This window comes from Hippopotamus amphibius, chromosome 10, assembly GCF_030028045.1.
Source record: "Hippopotamus amphibius kiboko isolate mHipAmp2 chromosome 10, mHipAmp2.hap2, whole genome shotgun sequence".
In the NCBI taxonomy this organism is placed as follows: Eukaryota; Metazoa; Chordata; class Mammalia; order Artiodactyla; family Hippopotamidae; genus Hippopotamus; species Hippopotamus amphibius.
The window spans coordinates 49,335,969-49,349,588 of record NC_080195.1 but is presented as its reverse complement, the minus strand read 5'-3'; the positions used below and the strand labels follow the sequence as shown (position 1 = coordinate 49,349,588).

General features: G+C 37.7%; 2 protein-coding genes across 6 annotated transcripts in view; both read left to right on the top strand.

The window, feature by feature from the left end:
• SEC22A (SEC22 homolog A, vesicle trafficking protein) overlaps positions 1-13,620 on the top strand; it is a 68,891-nt gene that overhangs the window by 15,194 nt on the left and 40,077 nt on the right. For all 5 annotated transcript variants that reach the window (XR_009047693.1, XM_057696851.1, XM_057696849.1 and 2 more), the window contains exons 3-4: positions 4,456-4,619; positions 5,772-5,966. Coding sequence is in view for 4 of the 5 variants with exons in the window: in XM_057696851.1 (XP_057552834.1) it covers positions 4,456-4,619; positions 5,772-5,966 (359 nt within the window). In the remaining variant the exon portion in view is untranslated. The remainder of the gene's footprint in view (positions 1-4,455; positions 4,620-5,771; positions 5,967-13,620) is intronic.
• On the top strand, positions 10,967-13,223 carry LOC130830014 (F-box only protein 34-like). Its single transcript, XM_057696848.1, is given in 3 exon segments — positions 10,967-11,651; positions 11,653-12,439; positions 12,441-13,223. Coding segments are annotated over 3 exon segments (2,133 nt in total). The 5' UTR covers positions 10,967-11,088.

The window sequence follows — 13,620 nt, the reverse complement described above, 5'->3', positions numbered from 1 at the left end:
TAGATACCAGGAAAAGTTTAATGTCTAAAACCACTTATTCATTTTGTTGAACTTCAGGAATTGCTTGAGGTGTGGCCTGCTTGGATACATGATATAATTAGCTTTTAAACAAAGTGATTGAAACAGGTAAATCCCCTTTATCTGGAATTTGAACTTCCCCCAGCCTTACCTGTTCAAAACAGTTGATCTTGGAAGGCCCTAAAGAAGTTCCTAGTGTGTGTGCTGTGGAGAGGAACCAGAGATGTAATGAGGTTGGATAAATTCCTTGGCCAGAAGAAAGGCAGTAGCTATAGAGATCAAATCTCATTGGTCACAAAGCCCAGAAGTGGAAGGAAATAAAAAAGAAAAAGGAAATTAGAGCAAAGTAGGAAGAAAACAATGGCAATTTAAGAATTGTGCTCAAGGTGGAGGAAAGAGGACTTTTTGTTGTTGTGAGGATTAGTAATGACTCTGATAAAAGGAAAGCAGACACACTTGTTAGACCTTTATAACCATCTGGAGGAGTCACTGCAGAAGTGAATAATTCTGCATGGTCCCTGAGAACAGCGCTGTGTTTTAAGTAGGGGGGATGTTGAAGACTCAGTGACCTGAACTCAAGCCTCCTGGGAATACTGACGTGGAAGAGTAGGTGAAATTCTGTTTTCTTCTGTCATTAGTCAGGTATTTATTGAGCTGCTTCTTTGTGTAGATACCACTGAGCTGTGCAATTATCTGTGCACAATATACTAAACAAATTAGGTATAAGTGAGTAAATAAATGATGCCATCTATGCACTCATTTATTTGTTAATTTATTGAGCACTTACTGTGTACTAGACATAACATTCTAGATGCTAAGAAGAAAGTGGTGGACCATAAAGAAATTATCCCTGGTCTCATGGAGCATAGATATTAATGAGAGAGATACTGCAACAAACATACAAATATATAAGCACAAACTGGTTAGTTACATGAAGACACATAGCAGGTGCTTTATTATAATAAAGTAAGAATGAAATTATGTAAAATATGTAAAGTACTTAGCAAAGGGCCTGGTTCATACTAAGTGATCAGTAAACTGTAGCTGCTACTATTACTATTACTGCTACTTCTCTTCTGCCTCCTCAGCAAGGCAGAAGGATAACAGCCAGATTGTCTATAAAAAGTGAGCTAAATGAACCTGATGGACAGGCTAAAGGCTGCACAAACTGACATGCCTCTAGTGACCTCAGACTATTTCAGTGCGATGGTAGGAGTCTTTCAGTTTGTCCCAGTGATATGAAAAAACAGAACTTTTGATAACAGGTAATTCAACAGAGCCGTGTGTACTTTTGGAGAACTGGCTTTGCATTTCAAATAAAGACAACATTGTAAGTGTAAATTCACTATGAAAAGTCATAATATTATAGAATATAGCATTTTCAGAGAGTATCATGCATTTATAGTAAAATAAAGACTTTGGAATAAAGACTGAAAACATGAACATAGACTCTTAAAAACAGAGGATTTTTTTTTTCAATTTCACAAATAATTCTTCAGTTAAATTGAGTGTAAGCAAGAGAAACCATTTGGAATAAACTCCTGTAGTTGTCTGTGGTTCACTCTGTTATTAATATGGAAGCACAGGAAAACCCTGCTGCAGCACAAAAAATGGTGTCTAAAAGCGTCAGTCATATTGAAGGATAGTGAAACAACTCCTAGCTAGCCACTTGGAAGTTCCAAGTGTGTAGAAGCCAATCACCAATTGTGTTCTGTCCCAATTCAAGTTATTGTGAGATCTGTTTGAATGCCAATGACGTGTCAAAGAATTTTGATGATGACAGTAAAGATTTTTTTGGAAAGGGAAAAGTGCTTGGGAAAATGACACTGTGATTTTTGATTTAGTTGTCAATTTTGTAGGAAAATATGTTATGGCTAAACTTTTTTGACTATGATCCATAACAAGAGATACACTTTACTTTGTGACCATTACTTAACATACAAATAGGCTAAACAGAAGTTTCATGAAACAATAAACGTTCTGGTATTTTCTGTCATATTCTATTTCAGTTTTTAAGAAAATGCTGTGTGTAATTCACTAAACTAATTTTATGATCTACTAGTGGGTCACAACTTGCAGTTTGAAAAACATTGCATCAAATGACTATGTGTTAAGTGGAACTTCAGAAAGGAATTCCAGGTTGTTCCAGAAACATAAGATTAGCACAGTTTCATTAGCAGCATATCCCACACCATTAATAATAGATGATTAATGTGTGCCAACCCCACATCATTTGGCTGCTTTGGGTGGTCTTTTAAGAAAGAACGATATTATGTACATTTGCTTGCATATGCATAAACCGTCACTGGAAGGATACACACGAAATTAGTAATAACAAGAGTTGCTAGAGGAACAGAGAACTGGGTATCTCTGAGCAGAGGTGGGGATAAGACACTTCAAGTATAGTATTTCCTTTCATCTTTCATTCTTTTAAAATTTGAGTAGTGAATATATTTATTTTAAAAGTTAAATTAAAAATAAATAAATTCTGCTTCTACAATATTAGAGAAAAGAGGGGAGGGGGGACTCCAATGTGGGTCAGGGTTTGGCAGTAAAAATTGCTGTGATAGATTAGCAGTGTCTGGCATGGGAGTGGGAGTTACAGCCTGTATGCTGTTTGCTCGCTTTGATCTAGACCAGAGCTATGTCTATAGCACCATGAAAGAATGTTTAAGTGACTCATTAAAAAGGGTCAATTTGTGTCCCATACTCAGCTTGTTACAGGGGAATGTATACTTTATTTTAGAAAGTTTTTTTTTCAATAGAAGATGGTTAATTTAAACATTTTTGTTTTTAATTTTAACTTGTTATTTAGAAATAATTTCAAACTTTCAGAAAAGTTGTACAAATAAGAAAATTACAAATAATACTTGTTTCCAAACTCAGCTTTTGCTAACATTTTACCCCATTTGCTTTATTGTTTTATCTATCTGCCTGATTTATTTTTGTCTGAACCATTTGAAAGAAACTTATAAATACCATGCCCCTTTATTCAAAAACTACTTCAAAGCATATTTTCTAAGATTAGGGATATTCTCTTACTTAACTGTAGTACAGTTACCAGGTCTGGTAAATTTAATATTGATACCATACTTTTACCTAAACTACTATACTGCCTGTTTTCTGTTTTTGTTAATTGACCCAGGAATATCCTTTACAGCGTTTTTCCCCCTCTCTGGCACAGGATCCAGACAAGGGTTAGGTATTGCATTTAGCTGTGTCTCTTCAGCCTCCTGTGATCAAAAACATTTCCAAAGCCTTTATTTCTTTTTTTACAACATTGAGGTTTTTAAAGAACACAGCTCCCCACCACCCATCTTTAAAGAAAATAGGATGTTGATTATTTTGATATTCCTTCATGATTAGATTCAGATTATGTATTCTCAGCCAAAATGCTACGTAGCTGACATGTCGTCCTGAGGCACAGGAAGCCCATCTGCCCCTCATTAGTGATGTTAGAGCACTTGGTCAAGGGGTTATCTAGTTTCTCCTGTGTAATAAATACAGTAGAATTCCCTTGTTTACTGCAGCCAATTAACAATCCATGTGAAGACATTTTAAAGCCATGCAGCGTTTCCTGCTCCTCACCAAAATATCTACCTAGATTTAGCATCCATTGATTATACTTGCTTGATACAATCTTTACTATGTTGGTTGCAAAATGCTGATTTTTCCAATTCTAGCACTATCTCCACATTTACCAGGTGTCATGCAGCATTCTGCTGTGAACAAGAGTCTTCCTTTCTTCCCTTTTGTTTGTTGTTATGAACACCTAATTTCTCTTTTTTTCCCCTAGTGACTCATAATTCATTATTATGTGAGGTAGAGGATTTGATTCTGGGGTCAGTGGATGACTTTAGGAGGTCAGTAATCACCCGACCTTGAAATTGTGTGCCAAGTTCTGGGCTGTTTCTAGGGAGAGTGTCTGTAACTTTCATCAAAACCTCTAAAAAGTTCTTGATTCAAAAAGTGTTAAGTTCCACTGGGTTGAAGGATTGAAACATTAAGCTATCTGTAACCCTTATCTATTTGAATAGTCTTTCCTGTAACCCTTATCTATTTGAATAGTCTTTCCTGCTTTCTACCCCAAGTGATAAGTAACTGAAGTATTAGAATCATAGTGTGTCCCTCTAGATACATTCCACTTTTTTTAAAATTAATTTTTATTGGAATATAGTTGATTTACAATGTTGTATTAGTTTCTGCTATACAGAAAAGTGAATACATTCCACTTTTTTGTCTACTGTTTTTAAATCACAACTGAAACTAGTATTATATTTTGGTTCCTTTAATTTTTTTTGCTGAAATTTGTAATCAGTGTTAATATCGTCATTGCCTCTGTAGCAGCAGTTTATGGTGTATAGAGCCAGTCTTGTGAAGTAATGAATTACCTTGATTTATTTTGAAATTTTAAATCCAATGTTTTTTACACTGTAGTTTTATTAGCTCTATGGGAGTGAGCTACATGATGTTGTGCACTGAAAATTACCCAAATGTTCTGGCCTTCTCTTTCCTGGATGAGCTTCAGAAGGAGTTCATTACTACTTATAACATGATGAAGACAAATACTGCTGTCAGACCATACTGTTTCATTGAGTTTGGTAAGGGCCTCATTTTTTTTCCTTTTCATTATCCTGTCTCCATTCAGTCATAAGTGATTTTTTGTCTAATACTGAGGGGCAGAGGGAAAACTCAGAAAATTCTGCTAACTTGCTTTCGACAGAATAATTTGACAAATAGTCTATACATTATGGCAACTTCTTCATTTAGATGCCTATTAGAAAAAATTCTGAGCAATGTAGAGGATTGTGATTATTGGTTCAAAGAATTAATCCCAGAGGATAATTTTTCAATGAGAAATTTATAAGCTAGAGAGTCAGAGTTTTGTGTTTATGCGATAGTATTTTTAGGCTGCTTAATGTAGAACAGAGGTTGGCAAACATTTGTTAGGAAGGACAAGGTAGTAGTTTTAGGCTTTAAGGATCATTTGGTCACTGTCACAGCTAATCAGCCCTTGCTGTTATAGCTTGAAAACAGCCATAGGCAATACATAAATGAATGAGTATAGTTATAGTCTAATAACATTTTATTCACAGAAAAAATCAGCAGGCTAGATTTGGCCTATGGACGTTAGTTTGCTTGACTCCTGACGCAGAAGGGAGAAGAAAGTAAATTCAAGGTGTCAATAGTGAAAATAAAATTGGGAGAAATTTAGGAAATGTCTTTTATTGTTTTCATTAAATTTATTCTTTAAAACATATGGTCTAATGGTGTAAGCAATAAATAAGAAAACAGATTTATATGAACATGCAATTTATGATGTATGTTTTAATGTAATTACAACTGGTAAATACTGGCAGACTTAATATTTTATGAGATCTGAATCCCTATAAAATTTAAGACTTTGGTTTAAATTTAAAGGGAGCTGTTTTTGTTTTTGTTTTGTAGAAGTTCAGACTAATTCCTTGAAGCAGATATAATAGTAGAAATATTCTCACAGTCATGTAATATTAAATCCTTAGTATATTTATAATTTTTAATTTCTGGAGTATAATTTCTAGTGAGAAAAACTGATGATGCCATGATATATTAACCATTAAACACAAATAATATTAGGACATTCCATGGCAGATTGAACAGCTTAGGATAACAGGTTAAACTTTATCGCAAAATTTACTGTCCATAAACATCACACTTTCAAATGATTTAATTAACAAATGACTGCAAAGAAATTTATTTTTTATTTTACATAGATAACTTCATTCAGAGGACCAAGCAGCGATATAATAATCCCAGGTCTCTTTCAACAAAGATAAATCTGTCTGACATGCAGATGGAAATCAAGCTGAGGCCCCCTTATCAAATTTCCATGGGTGAACTGGGGTCAGCCAATGGAGTCACATCTGCATTTTCTGTTGACTATAAAGGTGCTGGTAAGATTTCTTCTGGTGAGTTCTGGATCTCAATTACTTCCTTAAAGAAATATTTTCTAAGAACTGAGGAACTCTTTAAAATGAATTAATTTAGTCTAAAATTTTAAAGCAAGTACGTGAGAGAATGTAGAAGTTCAAAGTAATAATTTCGCCCAGTGTTTTATAGTCATCTCTCAGATATGTGACTAATCAGCAATATCAGAGGAACTCTTTGCTAGGGAAACATTTAAGAAGATTTCTTTGTACACATTTTTCTAGAAAAGAATAATGGCTTATTTGTAATATATACCTGTAGGCATGCAAAGTGCTTTGCATTATGTAAAAATGACTACATTCAAGGTTAGGGTTCTTGACTGTCACAGAACATGTGATCATCTACTCAGACGTCCCCTTCCAAACAAGGAATACCATTCTCAACAGTTGTGACATGTTGAAAATTTCTGTTTAAAAGTGGAACGCTTGTTATTTTATAAGGTAACATATGCCATTGTTGAATTGCTTATTTTAAAAATTCTTTCTTGTTAAAAAAAATTCTTTCTTATATTTTGAGCTAATAGGTGTTCGCTATAATGCCTACATTTGTCTGAGTTCTGTGATCTCTCCCTCCCTGTCTTCAGCTGTACCAGAACTTTGAAGTCAGCAACTCTGTGTCCTTTCTATCCTATTAGTCTGATTGACTTCATATAAAATATCCTCAGTTTCCTTAGCCTTTTTGTCTGCGGTATTTGGAAACCCTCCTCATCCTGAAAGTTCCCTCTTTATATGCTTTTGTTTGTTAATATTCTTCACATTCAAGGCTGAACACAACACTTCATATTTGGTTTGATTAATACAAATTATGGGAGAAAAGGGGAAGCAGATTTCACTAAAATGATCCAGCTAGTCAGAAAACAAGTAAACAGGCAAATAACAGTAACAAACCGTGGGGGAGAGGAGGTGGATTGGTATCCAGAGTTGTTAAAATATCTAAAATGTCCAGTTTCCAATTAAAAAAAGTTACAAGACATGCAGAAGAAAAGGAAAGTATAATTCATACACTGGGGGTGGTGTACGGTGGGGAAGGCAGGCAATAGAAACTGCCTGTGAGAGTGATCTGATGTCAGATTTAGCAAAGACTTCAAAGTAGCCATTAGAATTTTCTTCAGAGAACTAAAGGAAACCATGATTAAAGAAGTAAGGAAGGTATGATGGTGATGTCACATCAAATAGATAATATTAATAAAAGATAGAAATTTTAAAGAAAAAGAATCAAATGGAAATTCTGGAATTGAAAAATACAACTGAAATAAAAAATTCACCAGTTGGGCTCAACAGCAGATTTGAACTGGCAGAAGAGTTAGCAAACTTGAAGACAGAGCAATAGAGATTATGCAGTGCAAAGAACAGAGAGAAAAATGAATGAAGAAAAATGAACAGAACTTCAGAAAACTATGGGGCAGTATTAAGCACACTAACATGCTTGATGGGAGAACCAGAAGGAAAGAAGAGAGGGAGGGGAGCAAAGAAAGTATTTGAAGAAATAAGGCTGGAAAGTTTCCACTTATTCAAAAAATGTTAATCTTCTGCTCCAGGAAGGTCAAGAAATTCCAAATAGGATACATGCAAGAGATCCACAAATAGATGAATCATATTAGAAATGCAGAAAGACAACAACAAGGAGAAAATCTTTAAAGCAGCAGGAGAGAAACAATTTGTCATTTACAAGGTTAACCACAACAAAATTAACAACTGGCTTCTCAACAAAAACAATGGAGACAAGAAGGCGGTGGGATAACGTGTTCAGAATACTCAAAGAAAAAATAAAACTCAACCAAGAATACTGTATTCAGCAAAGCTGTCTTTCAAAAGTGAAGATGAAATAAAGATATTTGCAGATAAGCAGAAGATGAGAGAATTTGTTGCTAGCAGACTCACCTTAAAGAAATACTAACAGAAGTTCTTCATATTTGAAAGCAAGATCCAGACAATAATTTGAATCCATAAAAAAAAAAAAAATCAAGGAGCAGTGGTAAAGGTAATTATAAAAGATAGCAAAAATGCATTTTCTTCTTTTCTGCTAAGTGATTTAAAAAGCAATCATATAACTTGTGTGTGTGTTTGTGTGTGTGTGTAATCTCAGTAGATGCAGAGAAAGCTTTTTGACAAAGTTCAACATCCATTTATGATAAAAACTCTCCAGAAGATGGGCTTAAAGGGAACCTACTTCAACATAATAAAGGCCATCTATGACAGATCTACAGCTAACATTGTACTCAATGTTGAAAAGCTGAAAGCATTTCCTCTAAGATCAGGAATGGGACAAGGATGTCCACTCTCACCACTTTTATTCTACATAGTTTTGGAAGTCCTAGCCACGGCTGTCAGAGAAGAAAAAGATAAAAGGAGTCAGAATTGGAAAAGAAGAAGTAAAACTGTCTCTGTTTGTGGATGACATGATACTATACGTAAAGAATCCTAAAGATGCTACCAGAAGACTACTAGAGCTCATCAATGAATTTGGTAAAGTTGCAGGATACAAAATTAATACACAGAAATCTCTCGCATTCCTATACACTAACAATGAAAGATCAGAAAGAGTGATTAAGGAAACAGTCACATATACCATCACATCAAAAAGAATAAAATACCTAGGAATAAACCTACCTAAGAAGGCAAAAGATCTCTACTCAAAAAACTATAAGATACTGATGAAGGAAGTTAGAGAATGACACAAACAGATGGAGAGATATACCATGTTCTTGGATTGGAAGAATCAATATCGTGAAAATGACTGTACTACCCAAAGCAATCTACAGATTCATGCAATCCCTATCAAATTACCAAGGGCATTTTTCACAGAACTAGAACAAAAATTTTTACAATTTGTATAGAAACACAAAAGACCCCGAATAGTGAAAGCAATCTTGAGAAAGAACTATGGAGTTGGAAATCAGCTTCTTGACTTCAGACTATACTACAAACCTACAGTAATCAAAACAGTATGGTACTGGCACAAAAACAGAAATATAGATCAATGAAACAGGATAGAAAGTCCAGAGATAAACCCATGCACCTATGGCCACCTAATTTATGACAAAGGAGGCAAGAATATACAATGGAGAAAAGACAGTCTCTTCTTCAATAAGTGGTGCTGGGAAAACTGGACAGCTACATGTAAAAGAATGAAATTAGGACACTCCCTAACACCATACACAAAAATAAACTCAAAATGGATTAAAGACCTAAATGTAAGGCCAGATACTATTAAAAAAAAACACTGAGAGGAAAATACAGGCAGGACACATAAATCACGGGAAGATCTTTTTCAGTCTGCCGCCTACAGTAATGAAAATAAAAACAAAGATAAAGAAATGGGACCTAATTAATCTTAAAAGCTTTTGCAAAGCAAAGGAAGCCATAAACAAAATGAAAAGACACCCCTCAGAATGGGAGAAAAATACTTGCAAACAAAGCGAATGACAAGGGATTAATCTCCAAAATATACACACAGCTCACGCAGCTCAATATAAAAAACAAACAAAAATCACAAAAAAAACGAACAACCCAATCAAAAAATGGGGCAGAAGACCTAGACAGACATTTCTCCAAAGAAGACATACAATGGCCAACAAACACATGAAAAGATGCTCAGTATCACTAATTATTAGAGAAATGCAAATCAAAACTACAATGAGGTATTACCTCACACCAGTCAGAATGGCCATCATCAAAAAGTCTACTAACAATAAATTCTGGAGAGAGTGTGGAGAAAAGGGAACCCTCCTGCACTGTTGGTGGGAATGTAAATTGGTACAGCCACTATGGAGAACAGTATGGAGGTTCCTTAAAAAACTAAAAATAGAACTATCATATGATCCAGCAATCCCACTCTTGGGCATATATCCAGAGAAAACCATAATTCAAAAGGATGCATGCACCCTGATGTTCATTGCAACACTATTTACAGTAGCCAGGACATGGAAGCAACCTAAATGTCCATCGAGAGGGGGAATGGATAAAGAAGATGTGGTACATATGTAGAGAACAAATTTATGGTTGCCAAGTGGGGAAGGGGAGGTGGGATGAATTGGGAGATTGGGATTGACATATATACACTACTGTGTATAAAATAGATAACTAATGAGAACCTACTGTATAGCACAGGGAACTCTACTGAATGCTCTATGGTAACCTAATTGGAAAGGAAATCTAAAAAAGATTGGCTATATATGTGTATGACTGATTCACTTTGCTGTACAGCAAGAAACTACCATAACATTGTAAAGCAACTATACTCCAATAAAAATTAATAAAAAAACAAAACAGTGTATATAATGTATTTTGGTGGCTATGACATATGGAAATGTAATATATTTTCTAATAACAGTACAAAAGAGCTGCTTTGGGTTGAAGAAATGACTCCAGATGGTAATTTGATTCCACAGGAACAAATGAAGAAAGCCAGAAATGATAAGGATTCGTATTAATAAAACCTGAAAAAACATAATTGCCGTCCTTTTTTATCTTAGTTTCTTTAAAAAACATAAAGTTATGTAAAGTAATAACTATAACAGTGTAATTTGGGGTTTATAATATTTATAAATGTAATACACACACACACACACAGAGCAATGCCACAAAAATGGGAGAAAGGGAATAGAGCTTTATAGGAGTAATGTTTGTGTAGTTCACTTGGATTAAGTTAGTATAAATCTGAATCTGTTTCTGATAAATTAAGCTTTATTGATATATGGTAAATCCTAGAGCATCCACTAAGCAAATAACTCAAAAAATAGTGGAAAATCAGTAAAGAAAAATACTGTAGTATAAAATATTCACTTATTGCAATTATAGCAGTAAAAGAGGAATAGAGCAAAAAGGCATGAGAGATATCAAAATAAGAAGAATGACAGATATAAATGTATCTCAATAATCACATCATATGTGAATGGATTTTAAAAATGTGAATGGATGAAACATTCTAGTCAAAAGTTAGAGATTTTAAAAGTGGATTAAGGCTCCGCCGCGCCGCGCCACGCTGGGCGCTCGGTCCGCCTCAGCAGTGGGGAGCAAGCCAGGCCTCCCACCACCAGCGCTGTGTTGGTGTGTGCAGCCCCGGGCCAGGCCCTGGCCAGGGCAGGAGCCCAGAGCCTCTGTTATGCACCTAAAGCCATACTGGAAACTCCAGAAGAAAGTGCGACCTCTGGAAATCAGCAAGGAAACTCTGAGAACTCCTGTGAGCCACCAACAGGCTGTAAATGATGAAAAATGCAAAGCTAGCTGTATGAAACCAAGTGTCTCTCCTTCAGCCTCTCTTGGTAAAGCATCATCTCGAAAGCCTCTTGGAATCCTTTCTCCAAATGTTCTGTGCAGCATGAGTGGGAAGAGTCCTGAAGAAAGCACCTTGAATGTTAAAACCAAGAAGAATGCACCGTCTGCAACAGTCCACCAGGGTGAAGAAGGGGAAGGGCCGCTCGATATCTGGGCTGTTGTGAAACCAGGAAGCACCAAGGAAAAGATTGCATTCTTTGCAGCCCACCAGTGTAGTAATAGAATAAGATCTTTGAAAATAAAAAGCTCCTGGGATATTGATGGGAGAGCTACTAAAAGAAGGAAGAAATCAGGGGATCTTAAAAAAGCCAAGATACGGTTAGAAAGGATGAAGGAAGTCAACAGTAGATGCTACCAGCCTGAGCCTTTTGCGTGTGGCATTGAGCACTGTGCATTACGTGAGTGACAGTGGGGATGGTGTCTATGCTGGGAGGCCTCTGTCGGTCATACAGATGGTTGCCTTCCTCGAGCAAAGAGCCAGTGCTCTGCTAGCCAGTTGTGCAAAAAACTGCACTAACTCACCTGCCATGGTGCGGTTTTCTGGGCAACCCACAGGTGTGCCCCCAGCCTCTGAGCCCTTGTCTGCCCCAGGAGCATGTGAAGAACCCATGGAAAGGAGAAATCCTGAGGTCGGTGAACCACAGAGTGAGCCAGTCTGTGTCCTTGACATGGTAGCCAGGCTGGAGTCTGAGTGCTTGAAACGGCAGAGCCAGTGTGAGCCTGGGAGCCTCTCGAGGAATAACAGCTTCCATCACAATGCGGGCCGTGTATTGCTTGTGAATGGCACTCAGGCTGAGGAAAGCAAAACAAACAAAGGTGCCTTGGAGGTACCTGATACTCAGGTGAAAACTGTGGGGTCTGTATCTGTGGACTGTGGCCCCTTAAGAGCTGACCGTTGTTCTTCTAAGGGGGACCAGGCCTGGGATGGCGCTTCTCAGGGCTGTCCCTCACTGTCGGCAGGCGCAAGTTTGCACACGGACTGTGCACAACTAGAGCCAGGTCAGCAGACTGCCAGGAAAAACAGCAATAGACATGATGTGGAAATGACAGAGGAACTTGTTGGGTCACCTTTCCCTCCTCGCACCTGTCCCCAGGCCATGAAATTGCCCACAGATGCTGTTGATGGCATGAGTGAAGCGCTTGTGCCGCTTGCCAGCCAATGTCCTGGTCAGAGAAGAAAAGTCTTTGCGCATTAGTATCACTGTGCCCAAGGTAGAGAAAGACCAGCCTTCCAGTTCAGAGTCCTGCGAAGACCCACTTCCTGGGATGTTGTTTTTTTTGCCGTCTGGTCAGCACCAGTTGGGCTGTTCCTAAGTGAATGAAAGCACAACAGAAGACTCTACCGAGGCCAGTCAGCTTGAAGATGCCACTGAGGGTGACAGTGCATCTGAGGAAAGAAGTGTCTCGGCCGATTCATTTGTCACGCTGGCCTCGCCTGTGGAAAGTACATTACCAGCGCTTGAGGCATCCATTTGGAAGAAGCGGGTGTCACATGACTTTCTGGAGACCAGGTTTAAAATCCAGCAGCTTCTGGAACCTCAGCAGTACATGGCTTTCCTTCCCCACCACATTATGGTGAAAATCTTCAGGTTACTTCCCACTAAGAGTTTAGTGGCTCTTAAATGTACCTGCTGCTATTTCAAGTTTATCATTGAATATTACAATATCCGGCCAGCAGATTCTCGCTGGGTTTGGGATCCACGCTATAGAGAGGATCCGTGCAAGCAGTGCAAGAAAAAATATGTGAAAGGGGACATATCCCTGTGCCGGTGGCACCCCAAGCCCTATTGCCAGGCATTGCCCTATGGGCCAGGATACTGGATGTGCTGCCACAGGTCTCAGAAGGGCTTCCCTGGCTGTAAGCTGGGGCTTCATGACGATCACTGGGTCCCTGCTTGCCATAGCTTTAATCGGGCGATCCATAAGAAAGCAAAAGGGACTGAAATGGAAGAGGAATACTAAAGTCTGTGTGCGTGGCAACGGACTGATTTTTAAAACTGCAAAACACCACCTAGATAGACCATTCCAGTGAGTACTGCCTCTCAGAGTCATCCCTCCAGGAGAATCTCTGCTACTCTATCAGCACCGCCATTGCTCAGGCATCTTAAGTCTCTGAAATTACAAGCTGTATAAGAAAATCGATCTCATCATTTTATAGTGGCGCCTCACGTTTGATCCAGGTGTATCCCATGGTTTGATTCACTTGGTTGTGAATAACTGTGCCGGTTTTCCCAAGTCTAATCCTTCTTCAAAGGACGAAGACTTGGCACCATCAAGAATGTGCAGCAGAGTTTATCACAAACTATGCAGGCAATCCCCAAAAAGGGGTTTGGGGACTGCTTCGAGCACTGGCACCATA